Here is an 18,624-nt window from a genome sequence, read left to right as displayed (position 1 = left end):
AGTGAGGATGGAAAGAATGTAATCCAGAGAAAGCCCCCACAAGTGTAGCAATATACGTGTGTGTTTGTGTGGAAAGTGAAGCAGTCTGTGAGTGGAATGTCATGGCACAGACACCTGATTTTCATTTGTCTTTGAACCGCATTTACCATCTGATCGCAGGTTCTCTCTCTCTCTCTCACGCACGCACGCACGCACGCACGCACGCACGCACGCACGCACGCACACACACACACACACACACACACACACTTTCTTTCTACTACTCTTCTGATATACCAGTACTAAAAAAGAATATTAAAAAGCACTTTCTCATTCTTTCTCTGGCTCTAAGCCTCAGTTGAGTCATGGAGGTTGATTTCTATTTTTATTTTTCTGGTTTCTCCTTGGCACGAGAGTTGCTTTCTTCATGTCTGTGTCATAAATAGGCTACACGCAAGGACACACGCACGCACACACACACAGAATACTCTGCTGGTTAATTAAGTGGACAATTAGTTCATTTATAGCATTTCCAGTAAAAGGCATGAAAACCAGTAGTGCCAGGGGCCATGACGCACACAACTCATGCATACACAACTCATGGAGGCAAACACCATGAGCCATATTAGAGAAGTCAACATTCATCTCAGCCAGTGTGAAAAGTAGCGTAGAATGATACTGTTAGTGCAGTGGAGGGTGTGGATAAGATATTGTCACGAGTGTTTTAGCATTAATGAGTACACAGACGTCAGGGCTAATGAAGTGTGCTGGTTGCTGGTTTCAGTTGTGATCTTGCTGAACCCAGACTAGACGACCACAGGCAGGATGAAAGTCCAAAGGTCAAGATGAACGGTTGATAGATAGGAGGGCTCAGCCATGGCCCATTGCTTTTTGACTGGCTGCAATCTGGCAGCTTGTCACCCAATATGAGCTTCCTGCAGCACTTAAAAGAGCGAGGGCGGGACAACCTCAGTTATCCTGTTACCTCCTTCGTCTGCTGCAGAACCCTAAATCTCTCCTCGGGTCACTTTCTCCCTCTGCAACATCCATTCGTCATAATGATTTCTGTTTCCTTTTTCTCCATAAGCCCAGACTCTCTTTCTTATCACACCTTTCTTTAAACCGTTCACCTCTGACACCCTGATGCTATCCCGGTCTCTGCTCTGCCCTCCTCCGGGAGAAGACAGATGTTCAACATGTGCTGACAAAAATCTTCTCTTTCTTTCTTTTCACATTTGAACCATTTTGCTGGAGTGCCTCGTTTCTTTCTCTTTATTTTCAACACGTGTCCCTTGCTTTCTCTTTCCTGTTGTCTTTAAATTTAAGTCCGATTTTTCTATTTGCCCCAAAATCAGGAATTTTTTTAAATGTGAAGCTAGATTCTGTCTCTATTTTCATCATTAAAACCCAGTTATAAATGACATCCTTTTAAAGCAAGGGTTGGTAATCCTGGAAAAGCTAGTAAGAGCCTCCTGCACAAAATGCAATCGTTATCACATCGGCCCTCTCGTCAAAGCTACTCCCCCAAAACACATGAACACTCACTGCCTGACAACTGCTAGAAGTGGACTTTTCAGTGACTCGCTCGCTAACTTCTGTCTCTCTGCTTCTATAAGTCTGTTTGGTGTTGTGCAGATGACAGTCATGTGCATTGAGAGCGCAAACTGGATGCACAAGGGGTGCAGGTGGGTTAGTGACAAACGGGTACACCAGCAAATCATTTTATTCAGTCTGAATGGATGATTATTCCTGCGAGGTCCACAGACACTGGCTTTTAAACAAATAAGATAAAAAGTGTTTCAGAAACAACATGCCAACCCTACCTTAAATAGTTTGGTAAGATTCAGACAAAATTCATGCAAACGTATGAGACAAGATATGAATGTGTGCAGAGTCTGCTGATGTGTGTGTGTTGCTGAGGTCATCCGTCACTAGTAGCTCCCTGCAGTTATGACTGGAGGATGGTACTGCCTGTATTACTCCCTGTCTTCTTGCTGCCTGGTCTTTGGCCCCGTCCTCTCCCCCTTGCTCCCCCCTGTCTCACTCCCCCTGCCTCCCTGCCATCATGTAGTGATCAGTATCTGTAGCCTCCTCCTCTAACTTCACATCCATCAAGTCAACCATCACTTTGCTCGTTCCAGCGACTGACCTAGTCCTGTTCAGCCAGATTTTCTCGCCTTGATTGATGATGGGGCTGTCGGTTGACCACATGGCCGAGTGGCTTTGTACGTCATTAGTTAGACAGAGATATGAACATCCTGTAAATGGACACCTGGTAGAAGCAGCGAGTAATGACACTAAGCATATGGTTTCACTGTTTCATTGACCTTAATGTGTCTTTATTTCTCTGTCTCTCTAGAGCAAAGAGGTTGGCGTACAGCTGCAGGAAGATATGATGAAAGTTCTCAACGAGCTCTACACGGTAAGAGAGGCCTTCGCAATGACACTCACATCGTGTGAATCCATAAGTAGGTGTTGTGACTCTCAGTGGGATGAGCGTTGCACTTGTGGTGCCACAGTCAGCAGTCTGAGGCTCACAGGAGTATGTAATGCAAAGCTTTGATAAAGTTCTTAGCAACTTATTGAACAGCATATTTCAAATTCTAAGGTATGTTTCTTGTACTTTTCTACAAGGAGTAATTGCAAGTAAAACTTATAACACGATTCTCAGGAGAGCACATCCCATCACCAAGGCTCTTAAATTGAATTAAGCTCCACTAAATTTGACACACTCATAGATATCAGTTCCCCAAATGTGTCTGATTTGTTTCATCGGGATCCATGAATTATTCCCTGGGAAAACAGAAAAGTGCCCTATCTCGCAATGTTATAGTAAGTGGGGGAAAAATAACCCTAGATCGGCCACCTGATCCAGATCTGCCCCAAAATGTTTCCACTAAGTTTCGTGGGAATTGTTGATTTTGTGTAATCTTGCTTACAAACAAACATACTAACCAACAACCAAACAAACATGAGAGAAAACATAACCTCTGTGGCAGAGGTAAATATAACAGTCTTACCTCAACTTCCTGTTTGTACTGAAGGATCTTATCGATAAAGTATTTGCTGAATAGCCAGGCAGTTTTGTACAGACATTTAGAGAATGAAACTGACTTTTCTTCTTTGGCCAAAATTTATTATAATTTCAATAAAACATTTCTTGAGTATCATATTGATTTCTTTGAATGTTTGTATTCGTATTCACCTCAAGATGAATTCTAAAAACTGAAATGATCTCTCAAGTTTACAGTTTGCGGCATCATCAGGTCAGAATTAAAATTAGTTTTAATTAAAGTTGGTGAATGAAGGGAAACCTACTAAACTAATGTTCTTGGAATTTAGCCCACAGCACCCCTCTGCCTACATTTAGCACATATACATACTTGGTGTATATGTGTTTCTGAAAGATGTTGTTGTGCAGATTTCTAGTAATCAAACAGTCTGAAGTGATTGTTGATATTTCAGACATAATCACTGGCAGTCTGTTGTTTTGGTCCTCTCACGCTGTCAGGGGCATCACAGTGTCTGGTTACACATGTCCATGGTGCTGCCAAAAGGACCGAGGCAATCGGTGTGTGTTTCAGTGTGTGTTTGTGGGCAAAGTTTCTTACTACATCATGGCTCGGAGCAGCAACCGTCGGGCCTCAGCTCAGCCAGCCCATAAAAGCAGGTTTTAAGCTGTAATTACACTGTATAGGCAGAGACAGAAATAGATCTGGTTTGAGTGACGCGAACATTCTCACATGCGTACTCACAGACAGACCAGTGTTTTCTGACTGTAGTGTTTTGAGGAGGGTTTAAGGAATATAATGATGGCTCCTGGTGGTGGTCATCAGAATAAGGCTGACACTGCACACACACGCCTGCTTCTTTCATGTGTTTAGCTCATCATGTTAAAGTCATACCCCCATGTCCCGGCACAGTAGTGTTGTACAGTAGAGAGGGTTCTGTCTGTGACTCATTGACTGTTATATTGTTTTATTGCCAGTGCTCGAGGCCTCAGTGCGCCATTCTTTTCACAATGCTGAACGCCATAATCCCATTTGTGATCCGGAGTCAGGGATGAGGGAGGAGACTCGCTGGGAAAATGCACATTAACACTCGTGTGGCTACATATATCTCATGATCTCAAGATGTCATCTCGTTCCCAGGTGATGAAGACGTACCACATGTACAACACGGACAGCATCAATGCTGAGTCCAAGCTGAAGGACGCAGAAAAGCAAGAGGAGAAGCAGATGGGACGCTCCGGGCGACAGGACGACCGCCAGACGCCGCGCTCCCCCGACACGCTGTCCAACATCAAGTCCGATGAGAAGCCTGTCCGGCGCTCCAGTGTCAAGAAAATCGAGAAGATGAAGGAGAAGGTGAGCAGAGCCTGGTCTGTCTGGGGAGGGGGAAATGGTGGAGAGCTGTTTCTGAGCGCTCCACCTGTTGTCATGCTGACTTATGTGCGTGTCTCATAAATGATTTATGGGTGCAGGACGGGCTCATTGCTAACCTTGTCGACTACAGCTGGGGCCTGTCACAGCTACATGGTTCAACACTTATTATTATCCATAATCAATACTGAGGCGTTTCACTCCAACACCTATTATCCCTCTCCCTTCCTTTCCTCTCTCTCCCTCTCTCTCTCTCTATGTGTCATTACCCTGCACTTTTCATTCTTGCCTCATTTCTTTACTTCTCTCCTTTTTCAATCTCTTTCCCTCTCTCTCTCCTAACAGAGACAAGCTAAGTACACGGAGAACAAGCTGAAGGCCATTAAGGCCCGGAATGAGTACCTGCTAGCTCTTGAAGCCACCAACGGCTGTGTCTTCAAATATTACATCCATGACCTCTCCGACATCATTGACGTGAGTATAAACACGCTTGGTTATTCTGTGGGTTAACAGTTAACAATTGTAGGCAAGTTGTGTGTGTGTGTGTGTGTGTGTGTGTGTGTGTGTGTGTGTGTGTGTGTGTGTGTGTGTGTGTGTGTGTGTGTGTGTGTGTGTGTGTGTGTGTGTGTGTGTGTGTGTGTGTGTGTGTGTGTGTGTGTGTGTGTGTGTGTGTGTGTCCCTGAGTTTGAGCCTGTGGTGGCCCCTCAGCCAGTCTTTTCACATTAGCTTCAGTGCTCTGAATGAAAAGCGATTGGTTCCTCTCCCTCTCCATGTTTTCTCCTCTGTGTCTTTGTGCCCCTCATAGACAGCCAGTGTCCAAAACATTGAGCTGTCATGGAAACCATTCATCCTCTGCTCGATAACATTTCACTGCCTGCTGGATTGCAGGTGGTAATTCTCTCACTCTGTTATCGGAGCACAGTTTGTTCAATAAGCGTGTCAGTGCCAACAACCCCCAGTTAGTGGAATTCCCAATATTAGTTTTCCTCCCTAAATTTTATTACCATTTTGCTTTACATCAATCTGGCAGTTACCACCTGGAGAAAATGTAACCTGATGAAATAATAACATTGATTTCCATTTGTAAAGTATGTGTATGTATTTGATCTAACATTTCTGCTGTGGGGGATACCACATCAAGATTGTTGTTGTATTGGGCAGCTGCCACTTACAAATGTGTGGATGTGAGCTGGGTGTTGCAGAAGAAGAAAGCAGAACTACGCTGTATAGTTTGTATTTATCAATTTCACCATGCAACATTGCAAAATGTTGAAAATTCCATTTTACAGACATTTTACTATTTATCAATGATCCATCTGAACAGCATTTAAAGTGGCCACATGTTACGTTTCACTGCCACCATGTATGCTTTGTTGCTAACAGTGGGTGGTGGTGATGGTCACTTGCCAAGAGCTTCAGCTGCCGTTGCTTTTACAAGACAAATGCTTTCATACGTCTCCCTACCGTAAAGTCACGAGACTGTCCGGGTGTAGCTTGTTAGCATGCTAACTTCAGTATGAGCACAGAAATGAGAGAAGCAAAGCAAGTGTTAACATGGTTTCCAACACCTCGCTCTTGGTGAGTAAAGGAATGAAGTGTGATGCTTAACTCACAATGAAACATACATAATAACCTCTTTGATGAAGTCATTTAGTCGTACCATTGAGATCATACCAAGAGAGACATTGATGAACCTCGTAGTGCAGCATGTTTCACAGTTATTCAACTGATCACTACATGTACAGGTCAACACGGTCTTCATGGCTTGGTGCAATTACTAGATTAAATATAATTTTGTATTATCCCTGGTTGAATGTCAGAAGCAACTTGTATTGAATTTCCTCTGGTTCTTTCTCTAAAAAAAACTGAAAGTGACAAGGTGTCAAAGTTGTATCAAATAGCATACCAACGATGCTTACCTTTCAGGCCATGTATTCATATGTCTTTGTGTGTGTGTGCCAGTGCTGTGACCTGGGCTACCATGCCAGCCTGCATCGCGCCCTGAGGACCTACCTATCTGCAGAACAGAACGTGGAGACGTCCAAACACACGGGCCTGGAGACACTGGAGGGAGCTGCAGAGAGTCTGGAGCCCAATGGGGACAAACAGAAACTGATGGAGACCTACAACAATGTCTTCTGCCCCCCAGCTCGCTTTGACTTCCAGTCCCACATGGGCGACATGGTAAAGTGCACGTGCTCGTGTTTGGCTCAGACACAGGGAGTGCGTTTTCAAACATCAGTGTTTATAATGTGTTTGTGTTTGTAGATGGGAATGATGTGTGCACGGCAGCCACTGGAGAGCGAGCTGCTGCAGAGGTGTCAGCAGCTGCAGTCCCGTCTGTCCACACTCAAGATTGAGAATGAAGAGGTGTCACATCGTTCTGCTTCTCGAACATTAATAATGGATCTGTGTCTTCTTCCAGCCCCTTGTAACTGTCTTGTCTGACTTCTTACAGGTGAAGAAAACTATGGAGGCCACTCTGTCCACCATCCAAGATATGGTGACAGTGGAGGACTATGACGTCTCCGAGTGCTTCCACCACAGCAACAGCATGGAATCTGTCAAGTCCTCTTTCAGCGAATCCTATCTCAGCAAGCCCAGTCTGGCCAAGAGACGGGCCAATCAGCAGGAGACGGAGCAGTTCTACTTCACGGTCGGTGGCAGTTGAATATCGAGGATCTCTCCGCATTTATCGGATCAATTCACAAAGTTGAGAGCTTTTGCTGTTAGGAGTATAATCCTCTCGAATTAGGACTCAAGTGTGCGTGTCTTTGTGTGCTGCAGAAGCTGAAAGAGTTTCTGGAAGGCAGGAACCTGATCACCAGACTGGACTCCAAGCATGACCTCATCGAGAAAACCCTGGGAGAGAGTGAGTGGGGACGGCTAGAGTGTCCTTCATACCGTGTTAGATGTTGTCCTTGCGGGAGGGAGATGGGTTCAGGAAAGGTCTGGTGCCCCCAGGCAAAGCAGGAAGCACATCAGAGAAAACGAGCGGCACATCGGGACACATCACATCCCATGCAGTGAAGCAGAATGAGTTTAATGCATCTGATAATCACAAGCTGTGTGTGTGCAGGGCTAGGTCACAGTGACAGCGACCATATGTGGATGCAGCTGTATGTTTACGTGGGTGGGAGTGTATATTTTGGGGGGGGGGGGCTGGATGTGTTTCCACAAGCTTACAGGAAAATGGAAGCTTTAAAGGGAAGTTTGCTCCGTGTTCCGTTCCATCTGAAGCTGTTTCCTCATGTGTACTGCCTCTACTACAACCGCCTATCTCTGTGTCTCTCTCTCTCTCTTCCTGTCATCCCCTCGCTCCCCCTGTCTTCCTGTTTCTCCCTCTTTTAGGTCAGAAGACTGACTGTTGCCTTGCCAGGTAGGTGTGGCGAAGGAAGGAAATATGCTTCCACACACACACACACACTTGCATATACCATAGCAACATTTAAGCTTGATTTCTTGGCAACCAGGGGTATTATTTTACCCGCTCACTGTTTATAGATATTCTCAACACATGTGCATGTGTCTCTGAGCGTACAAATAGAGCATTACCAGAGTTGTGAGCATAAATAGACTTTCTCTGAAGACATAATGACAGGGTGCTGTTACTTTCTCTCCCCTCTCTTTCCTTCTGCGTAGTGGACGGAGAAACTCGACAGTACGGAATCAGGTAATTATCTGTCATTAGATTGTTCGTTAGTTTGTGTCTGAGTGTCTGTGAGATTGTTGGCTGCTGTGGTGCCGGCCCCTCTTATTTATCTCAATCTTATTATTATTATTATCACTATTATTATTACTATTATTATTACTATTATTATTATTCTGAAGGAAATCCACCTTCCTATGCATGAAAATAAACCAAATTTAGCTCATAGGTCCAGTCCTATGCCAATGGGGGCCAATAGTCCTGATGGTGGCGCTACAACAACAGTCTAAAGTTTAATCCTTTGAAAATTCATAGCAGATCAACCGTAAGTGCAAGAACTTTGCAATTTTCACCAAATTATAGGCCCAAATGAGCAGAAACCTGGAGTCATAGTGTCAAGTAACATCATGAGTAAAGTGAGGTTACCTGGCAGGTAGCACTATCATCACCAGATCATCACTTGCCTTGAGAGTCTAACATTGTGAGTTCAAACCCTGGATGAGGCACAATAACTCTGCTTATGTCTGGTCAACAAAACTGAATCTTGAAAAATAATTTTTTTTCTCTTCCTCATCTTTTTTTCATCTTCCTCCTATACTATCTCAAAATGCCCGGCCCCGACCCATTGCTGTTTATAGAAGCTATAATTGTTTTTGTAACTCAAGCCACATGTTGTCTCACAGTATCCTCGGCCCACAGGATGCATCAGTATCTAGATGTTGACCGCTTTTTGGTTATTCTGGTTAATACACTTTATACAATATGTCCATAACTACATCAGAATCAGCTGGTCTGCAGTTGTATTGTCAAGCAAATTGAAAAAACACCAGTGTTAAAAGGTGCTCAGTTGGATTATCTCATGTTTGTGGCTCCCTCTTGTGGGTGAGTTTATTTTTTACCTATAAGCTCTCACTTCACAGAGAAATCAACTGTTCATTTCAGTATTTGGTCTCATAGTCAACATATAAAAGCACAACTGTGTTCACATAACAATTCTATACATGTATTGTTCAGCATGCACTCCACAGCCTCACCTCCCAGAGATTTCTGGAAACCCTAAGCAAACAAAGGGAAAAGGGAAAAGCGCTGTCTCCTAGCAACAGCTGGGTACTGTGCCCACCCTTTCTCCCCCATGTCTGATACCCACTCCACCTAAATGTGTGCACCGATGCATGTGTGTGCATAGACGTGTGTGGAAATTCTCCTGACAAGAAGTGCACTGTGTGTCATGTCCACACCAGTCTCCTGTCTCTTCCTTCACTGACAGTAATTCCCCCCCCCCCCCCTATTTTAGGACTCGGGTGAGGCCATTCCTCTGATGGTTGAGAGTTGCATCCGCTTCATCAGTCGCCATGGTGAGCGAAATTCTTCAGTGAAGTGATAGGTTTAGCATCGGCTTTCCCTTTGTGTTGATTGGTTACAGTGCTATGTCAAGTGTGATTGGTTCTGGATAAAATGAAACTGGGAATTTTACCAGAACCTCTCAGCTTTAAATAACAAAAATGCAAAATATCCACAAATACACGCACGTATTCTGAAAATGAATGAAGGGTGTTTGTTTGCATCTGTGTAGGTCTGCAGCAGGAGGGCATCTTCAGAGTGTCGGGCTCTCAGGTGGAAGTCAACGACATCAAGAATGCATTTGAGAGAGGTACAACTAATATCCAACGAAACAACAAGTATTTTAAAGAGAATCTGTTTACCCTGTGCTTTATACAGTGTTTCTCTCCCTCCTCCTCCCCCCTCTTTATTGCTGCTCATCCGGTCGTAGGTGAGGACCCGCTGGCAGGGGACCAGAATGACCATGACATGGACTCCATTGCTGGCGTCCTGAAGCTCTACTTTAGAGGGCTGGACCACGCCCTCTTCCCTAAAGAAATCTTTCATGAAGTCATATCCTGTGTCTGTAAGTGTTGTATACTGTTGTCTCTATGTTTTGGGTTTGCTCTCGATTGTGTTGATAATCTCCTGGGCGTCGTGGCGGTGTTATTTTCCAGCGATGGAGAGCCTCCATGAGCGGGCAGTCCACATTAAGAAGGTTCTGCAGTCTCTACCAAGCAAAACGCTCGTTGTCATGAGATACCTGTTCGCCTTCCTCAACCAGTGAGTAGCAGGACACACACACACACACACACACACACACACACACACACACACACACACACACACACACACACACACACAGGGCAAGACACTAGGAAACTAATTGGTGAAAAAAACACAGAAATGATCTAAAAACTTGTGACAATCTCAACAAACAAACTTTTTACTCAAAAGTTAATATTAATTAGATAACATGTGCAAGAGTGCAAACAATGGGATTTGCCACAGGTTTCGTCAGGTTTGATTAACAAAGATCTCAAACAAATAGCTGCTATTTAGACACTGTGAGCAATTTGTGAAAGTAACATAGACGGATGCACAACCTTTTAGCAACTAAGGAACATTTTCCCCACACACGCACGCACGCGCGCGCGCGCAATAGTTTCATAAACACCAGGATGTGGTTATTTGGCCTTCTAACACCAAATCTAAACATCCTTTAACCTATGTGGAAACTCATCCTAATTAAAGTCTAAACTGCAAATAATGTTTCTGCCCCTGCAGCACTGAACGGGAAGCTTTTACTTCTTGTGAAAGTTTATTTCCCACTTACAGTCAAGTTTATTTGTATAACACATATAACACATATAGTGTCTCAATGGGATTCACATCAGCCACAAACACAAGCTCTTTAAAAAGACAAGGACGAACTCAACCAAAAGAAGCCTCAGCTTGGACAGATGAGAAAATAATTACTCTCAGTCACAGTCAGGAGCGTCTCAAGAGACTTTGGAGGCCCCAGGCAAAAGGGACCAGGGGGGCCCGACATCAAACCAAATCAACCCAGGATACATGATAGACATTCTAGTATTCAAGCAAAAGGCAGAAAGCTATTGGCATGGGGCCTCATTAGGCTGTTTCCTCCTGTACACAGCCAATCATAGAATTTAAGGGGGTTTTCACAAAACCGTCGTTGCTGTGGATCAGCCGTTCTCTGGGGCCTCCTCTCAGCTCGAGGCCACAGGCAATTGCCTGCGTTGCCTGCCCTGTTGCAATGCCCCTGGAGGCAGTTCAAATAGAGACACATATACAAGCCTGTGTCACAGAGATTTAAAGGGAATAGTATTTTTTCTGAATGTGTGCTTTGGTGTAGTTTTGGTTCAATGTATTCTAATCCATCAGTTTTAGACTCACATACAAACACACATTCCTCACTGTCCAATCAATCCCTAACAACCTCGACAAAGCCTTTGAGTAAAGGAAGGTAGCAACAGGGAGTGAAAGATGAAGGACACCTGAAATTTGAGACTCCTGGGTAAACCAAGTGATGCCAGAGACAGAGGAGCTTCCTGAAGGCTCCTGCTTCTTCTCACACACCGAAACACAGACACATCATCAGAGTCTCTCCATCGCCACATCATACAAATGAACAGATGAATTGAGGCAGGGTTTGGAAAGTGTTTACTTTTGAAACTCGTGCAGTCAGAGTCACGCAGATCACAGCTTATTTACAAGCTGTGGGTGATGTAAGCTATAAATTACCTTCCATGACTGTTTGTATGGGTAGTCAGTTTTGTATATACATCGTTATTATATGTGCAAGAGAAAGGGATGAGACGATGCCCTCTGAACGACTCTGCTTTCCCTTCTGCTCAGCCTGTCTCAGTACAGCGACGAGAACATGATGGACCCCTACAACCTGGCCATCTGTTTCGGCCCCACCCTGATGTCTGTCCCAGAGGGCAACGACCAGGTCTCTTGCCAGGCCCATGTCAATGAGCTCATCAAGACAATCATCATCCACCACAACACCATCTTCTCCGGACAGCAGGACCTGCAGGGCCCCATCTACACCGTCCCTGGAAGTGGAGACGATTTCTGGTAAGAGCTGGGGGGAAACGGAAGGTGATTGTATATGAGGGGAGTTTGAGGAGTAATAAGTCATGTATGGCCTGATCTATGGAGCTAGAAGGGCAGAGGGGGGTGTAGGCGGTTGATTCAGGGGCCGCTGTAGAGTGATGGGGGGCTCAGCTTGTCTGCTCTGCTCAGGGCCAGGGGGCCACGAGGATCAGCTTACCCTCCATCACATAGGAGATTAAAGTACCTTCTGACCACAGCAGCCCAGGAGAGCACAAAACACACACCAACGTACATGCACCACAATGCACACATAACGACCAACTTTGAAATTTACTGTAAAAACAAGCCTAGGCTCCAGTTATTATGATTACTGCCAGTCAGAGCAGTTGTTTAGGCTGTAGGTCCCACAGGCGGACCTGCCCTCAGTCTCAGCTGTAGAAAGTGCAGACAGAACATTTTATCACACTGGCATAGCTGGGCTTTTCTGCACCCAGAGGGCCACAGCCAGGACGTATCCACAATTGAAGGATGCGCAAAAAAAAGCATACAGACGGATATGAGCACAAGCTGCGAGTCATCAAGACGTTGACAGTCTGAAACGTTTGTGCTTTTGTCCTCTTAACGTTATTTTCCATCTGTGTCCACTTCAGTGACAGTCCACACTGTGAGCCCCCCCTTGTGGAAGAGCCTGCACCTGACACCATCTCTGTCAGGAACAACAGCGAAGATGGTGAATAACACACACACACACACTTGTCACCATTTTATGAGATCTCACCCTGCTTTTCTCACAAGTTACTCTGGCTGTAACCTTTTAAATCCAGCTCCTCAGTAACCTGGTTATTATGCTGCTTTGTTACCGCTTTTTTTTTAACCTTTGCACAGTCACCAGATACAGCAGCACTAACCTGCTATGCACTAATCTGGCTTCCACCTCTTTTCTTCCTCTCTCATTTGTGGCTGCCGTTGGCTTCTCTGTCACTTCCTGTCTCTGTCCACCATTCTCTGAATCTCAGGAACCTTGACTGTTTCAGAGTCCGAGCCGATCGAGGCCATCGCTCGGTTTGACTACTCCGGACGGACTAGTCGGGAGCTGTCGTTCAAAAAGGGAGCCTCGCTGCTTCTGTATCAGCGAGCCTCTGATGACTGGTGGGAGGGACGACACAATGGAGTGGATGGACTGGTGCCACACCAGTATATTGTGCTCCAAGACATGTAAGATGTGTTCCAGTCAATCAAATTATTTCAGCAAGAAGATAATGATAATAATGCAGATGATTTTTTTCTGTTTCTACATCGCCAACATTAGTACTAATGGAAACGCAAGTTCAGCATCAAACTCTCAAACTCTCAAACTTCTCTTAAAGTGCAATGATGGCTGAAGCTCTTGGCAAGCGACCATCACCAACAGCCACATGACAACACACCAGGTTTGGCAGCAGAGAAAAATTTGATATAGCATTCGTAAGGGAAAAATGGAAGCTGTCAACCTGTGTCTTATTTTCACATTTCTGTCAGTTATGAATATTGATCTTGACAATATTTCCTCACCACGTATGAAGCCCAGTTTTGGGAGGTACAAACTCTGGGCAAAGAGCCTTCTACAAAAAACATTAACAGAAATGAGGTCAAAGTCTAGTGCATTAGTCTGAAAGTAAACACAGAAGGTAGTCCACTGGAAATCCCCCGTAGCTCAGGAACTGAAATCTGCATAACATAAAAATCCATTTTCATTCAGGTAGACGTCCCTGTTTCCACAAGTGTCTTTGCATTTTTACAGTTGTGTGTATGATATAGAGTAGCAAACAAAAAAAGATGCTTTCAATCCCCATATGTCCCACCTGACAAATTATGAGGTAAACACAACACGGAGACTCCAGTTGCGTCGGATTTCTGTACAGCTGCTAAGTAGTAGACTAAAGTAACTACAGAGATTTACTGCGGAGTAGCTTCTGTGATTCTGCATGAAACAGTGTGGGAGGCTCAGTTGTTGGTCCACAAAAAAAGTCTTGACCATCTGTCATAACAGACCACAAAACCCACTCTAAGTAGCCTATTCTATTGAATTTGAGGGTTTGTGTTTAAGTTATTCATGTAGTGCAGCAGGGAAACGGTTCAATCACAGCTTGTGCTCTTCCTTAAGTCATTTGACTCTGGCCAGTTTGGATAGAGGTTTCAAAAGTCAGTACAGAAGTTTCTAATTCAAATTTAAGTGGCACAAAACCCAGCTTTGTCTTTCATAACAATTTGTAAAGTACAGAACGATCGTTTCAGGTCTGATGGAGGTCGGGGAAGTCCAAAGACTGATGTGGACTCCAGGGACCTGCTGGGGGAGAGGGTCTCCACTAGAGGGAGCGCCGCCTCTCCTACTGGAGCTCATGTGGCCGACATCTACCTGGCCAACCTCAACAAGTGTGTAGCAGTTCACGTGAAACGATAAAAATCAATTAAGGGCCAAAAAGCAAAAGAAAACTTCAACTGATTCACCAAAACCATAAAAGAGTTTAGTCATTGTTGTTTTCACACTTTTTGACCCTTGATTGGATTGAAATGCTCAAACAGGCGCACACCCACGACTCACTGAAATGAATCACAACCTCACAGTCAATCATAGAAAATACGACTCAAATATTTGTCTCCGCCAGGTTGAGGAAACGTCCTGAGTCTGGGAGCATTCGGAGAACATTCCGGGGGTCAGAGAGCGACAGCACCAGTCCAGGGGCCAGCGGAGGGGGAGGAGTAAGAACAGCCTCACTTCCAGTCGGCGGGGCTCTGGTGAAAGAGACTGGAGACAAACGACCCGTCAGCGCTCACAGCATCCTCAACTCAGTCACTCGCCATTCCTCACTCAAGACCAAGGTACCGTTGCGTCTAAGTACGCATTCGACAAATGAATGTGAAAGTGATGAGGCTTAAATTGAGGCCTTTCTGAACATTTAGGTGGAGAGTCCCCAGTTAAGGAAGACAACTTCAGCCGGACGCTCCAAGAGCTTCAGTAACCACAGACCACTGGACCCAGAGGTCATCGCTCAGATAGAGCACAGCTCACAGGTACAACTCTCACTCCACTCACTCAACACCGTGTCTACAGTGTGTTACGTTTGTGTGTTTACTGTATGTGTGTCTGTTGCAGGACATCGAAGTGCCCATGAGCCCTGGCCTGAGTGAGTTCAGTAAGTCGGAGAGGCAGAGCTCCAAACATACACACACCCCCGATGTGGTCCTGGACACACTGGAGCAGCTGAAAGGTGGGAGTGGTGGCGGCGGCGGAGGAGGAGGAGCCTCGGAGCCCTCCAGTCCGCTCCACTCCCGTCTACTGCGCGATGGTGAGGGCGGCTCCTTGCATGCTCACCCGCTCCAGCGCAGCGCCTCCTCCGCCAGCGACGTACCCTCCTCCTTCCGCCCCATCAAGAGCCAGCCGCGGAGCCCCCTGCCCTCTGCCACATCCCCCTCCCTGTCCTCCTCCTCCCTCTCCTCCTCCGTACCTTCCTTCAGAGAGCTGCGCCCGCCGGCAACAAGACCCAAGCCGGTGGTTTTCCCGAAGAGCGGGGGAGGGAGTCCAGCGATGGGCTCCCCGACATCCACTGTTCCCCCAACACCTCCACTTCCACCTGCAGGCCACACACACTCACTCCCTAGCACTCCTCCTCCTCCACCTTCTCCCCAGTCTGACAAATCCTGCCCAGCTTAAAACCGCTCGACCCAAACAACAACACTGATCCTTACAGACTCTTCTACCAGGTTGTAGAGAGCACTTAATTTGTTCAGCCCTAACCCACTACTCGTGTGTAGCATTCACTTCCTGGTGTGCAGGCGAATGATGCCTTGTTCCCTTTTTGGAGGTTTTCCCCGCCCTGTTCTGGCAGCTCCTAACTGTCACAAGGTGTAGGTCAGTTAACACCCTTCAAACACACTGGTTTTTTCTCGGTCACCACAGAGATTCCAGTGATTCACGGGATTTTTAAATCCTTCATAAGGGAACGGGACTCAGGATGGACACCTACAGCACCTGGAGCTTACATACACTAGTTTGTGACGTGATGAAAATTGTGTGTGAGTGGGCGTGTGAGAGTGCTACCTGCCTTTACACACAGAGATCTATGTAAGGAACAAAAAGCACAGTTTGATTTTTTTTGTATAGTAGATATGACAGTTTTTTTTTTCCCCTTCTTCTTAATGACCCCATGACTAGCGGACTGGAAGGGAGCGTTTGATTCCTGAGAGTAGACTGTGAAATGCTTTAGTTCTCGCTCTGTGTAGAAATGACACACACTGACTCGCTGCTTCAGAAGACTGGAGAGAAAGGTGCATGGTGAAAGAAAACTGGGCCAAATATCAGTGTAAGTCATGTGATCAAGAGCTTTATTTGATTTTTTTTCTCCAGTGTTTGATATGTTGGTGATTTTTTTTTTTTTTTTTTAAATGACTGTTCAGTACTAGTACCACAACAGGAGCATAACAGGGCAGTTGTTCTCCAATATACTTTAATGGCCAACAGTAATTCTAAATACATATATAGCAATAAGAAAAAAAAAAAGAAAGCTGGTATTTTGAAGCGTTCTGCTGCTTCTCTCCTGCAGTTTTGTTATGTGTGTAGGGGACCACTGAAACCCAGCATTTTTATATGTGATGTTGGACTGTACACACACTCGCATACACATGTTTTCTAAGTCGGTGTGTGGTAGTGTTTCGTGGCAGCTAAACGCCCTTTCAGGTTTTCCTCGCATGCCGGGGCCACACAGACGGCCGCCACAGTGGCGAGCTGGACTGGTTGCATCATTCTATGTATCTGCAGTACCAGCTTCAAACAAAGACACAGCTTGCTCCTTTAAATATATACTTAACAGAAAAAAAAGGGTTTTATTATTCTAATGGTGTGTATGTATGTTTAATAATCTATAACTGGAAGCATGGAGCTGAGGGTCCGCCACAACCAACCACCTCATCCAGTGAGCTCTGAAGCAACGTTTGCTTCTATTACTTTTTTTTCCTTTAATGATCAGAACAGGTTATGGTATGCTGTGGAGCTGTGGAGCCGTGGGTGTGCGCCTGTTTGAGCATGTGTGGATGTAGAGTATATATATGCACCTCACCACAGCCTTGCCCCACTCATCATAAAGGGCTGCTACCCAACAACAGCAGCAGCTGCCCGCAGACACAGAGGAAAAACATACGTCTCTCTTCTGGAGTTGCAGCAGCCCGAGTAAATATGCACTGTGTATATGTGTCATCAGATTAAAAAAAAAAAAAAAAAAAAGCCTGCAGGGATACATGAACCGTTGTCTTGTCTTCAGTTACTGCTGTAGCACCAGTGGCAGCCCAGCTTTACGTAGAAACAGGATGAGGAATCCCAACTCCAAGGACTTAAACCGACTTTTCTTTTTTCCTGGTATTATTTGGTGATGGAAAATGCGATATGTTGTTAATTTTTTTTGAATATTAACTTCAAATGTGGAGATATAACATTCAGGGCAAACTGAATAAAGCCTTTTTTTTTTTCATTGTATTTCACTTTCTTGAGAAAGTATTGAACTAATTGTCACCCTGGTGTTCCCTTTAATCACACTTTCCCCCATCCTCAAGTGTTTCCTCAAGAATACAGCACATACTGCATTCCTGTATATGCTCTTCACCAGGTAATGAATTATAATTGTTAAAAGTTTTGTTTTTCCTAATCTCTGTATACTGTTTGTGTATTACCTGGTATATTTGTGTTGCTCTTACCTCATCGAGACAACTGGAGGGACTGTGACCGTGCGGGTGTTTGTGGTCAACGCGCTCACACACACTCACACGTAACACACACGCGCATGTGGGTGGTTGGTGTGTTTTGTCCTGGCCGTGCTGTCGAGAGGAGCTGGGACCCTCTGTGATCTCAAATCAATCATCGTGCACTTGAACAACCTTTGCTTGTGTGTGGACTAACTGTGTGTGGGGATGATTTGTCGGAGTTGAATATTGTTAAATATGCATTTTTTTGTGTCCATTTGAAAACAGCAGAACTAAAAAAAATAGACTGTAATGTCAAATCTATTTATAGTTGTCTCTGTATTACTGGAGAATCCTGTGTTCAGATGTACTTTGTATATACAATGTTGTACATTACAGAGGTACACTCTTTTTTTGGTACAATATTGTACAGTAATAGCAATAGTAGTTTAATCAAATAGGCCTTATATAATTCTATGTGTAGTTCTTGTAGTAGATTTGTTTTTTAATAAACATTGCTTGCTATAAAGAGTCTCAATTTGTTTGTTGTAATGAAAATGTAAACCAAATCAATCAAATTGTGACTGATCTCAGTACTGTTACTTCATATTTATGACTTTTTATCCCACAGTTATCGAAACCTTTCATTGGTGCAAACTGGGTTTTACAGTATAAACAGATAGAGAAAATAAATCCAGACTCTGTCACAGTATGAAGTGATATCTATATAATGTGACATAGTCATATATAATGAGACCTATAAAGTCATATAAAGTGACATATAAAGTCATATATAATGAGACATAAAGTGACATATAAAGTCATATATAATGAGACATATAAAGTGACATAAAGTCATATATAATGTGACAAAGTCATATATAAAGTGACATATAAAGTCATATATAATGAGACATATAAAGTGACATAAAGTCATAATGTGACATAAAGTCATATATAAAGTGACATATAAAGTCATATATAATGAGACATATAAAGTCA

The 18,624-nt window shown here is 44.5% G+C and overlaps 1 protein-coding gene across 5 annotated transcripts in view; it reads left to right on the top strand.

The window, feature by feature from the left end:
* Nucleotides 1-18,151, top strand: part of srgap2 (SLIT-ROBO Rho GTPase activating protein 2) — a 54,779-nt gene extending 36,628 nt beyond the window's left edge. For 2 of the 5 annotated variants that reach the window (XM_034586489.1, XM_034586492.1), the window contains exons 4-23: nucleotides 2,339-2,401; nucleotides 4,131-4,346; nucleotides 4,707-4,835; nucleotides 6,324-6,545; nucleotides 6,630-6,731; nucleotides 6,820-7,017; nucleotides 7,149-7,233; nucleotides 7,713-7,740; nucleotides 8,004-8,034; nucleotides 9,305-9,365; nucleotides 9,584-9,661; nucleotides 9,782-9,916; nucleotides 10,008-10,113; nucleotides 11,710-11,934; nucleotides 12,564-12,643; nucleotides 12,930-13,128; nucleotides 14,188-14,325; nucleotides 14,559-14,772; nucleotides 14,854-14,964; nucleotides 15,041-18,151. In XM_034586489.1, coding sequence (XP_034442380.1) covers nucleotides 2,339-2,401; nucleotides 4,131-4,346; nucleotides 4,707-4,835; nucleotides 6,324-6,545; nucleotides 6,630-6,731; nucleotides 6,820-7,017; nucleotides 7,149-7,233; nucleotides 7,713-7,740; nucleotides 8,004-8,034; nucleotides 9,305-9,365; nucleotides 9,584-9,661; nucleotides 9,782-9,916; nucleotides 10,008-10,113; nucleotides 11,710-11,934; nucleotides 12,564-12,643; nucleotides 12,930-13,128; nucleotides 14,188-14,325; nucleotides 14,559-14,772; nucleotides 14,854-14,964; nucleotides 15,041-15,604 — 2,985 coding nt within the window. In that variant the 3' untranslated portion in view covers nucleotides 15,605-18,151. The remainder of the gene's footprint in view (nucleotides 1-2,338; nucleotides 2,402-4,130; nucleotides 4,347-4,706; nucleotides 4,836-6,323; nucleotides 6,546-6,629; nucleotides 6,732-6,819; nucleotides 7,018-7,148; nucleotides 7,234-7,712; nucleotides 7,741-8,003; nucleotides 8,035-9,304; nucleotides 9,366-9,583; nucleotides 9,662-9,781; nucleotides 9,917-10,007; nucleotides 10,114-11,709; nucleotides 11,935-12,563; nucleotides 12,644-12,929; nucleotides 13,129-14,187; nucleotides 14,326-14,558; nucleotides 14,773-14,853; nucleotides 14,965-15,040) is intronic. The other 3 variants (XM_034586491.1, XM_034586490.1, XM_034586493.1) reach the window with 3 other exon arrangements.
* The last annotated feature ends 473 nt before the right edge of the window (nucleotides 18,152-18,624 follow it).

This window comes from Hippoglossus hippoglossus, chromosome 5, assembly GCF_009819705.1.
Source record: "Hippoglossus hippoglossus isolate fHipHip1 chromosome 5, fHipHip1.pri, whole genome shotgun sequence".
NCBI lineage: Eukaryota > Metazoa > Chordata > Actinopteri > Pleuronectiformes > Pleuronectidae > Hippoglossus > Hippoglossus hippoglossus.
This window is presented reverse-complemented; position numbering and strand designations above follow the sequence as displayed.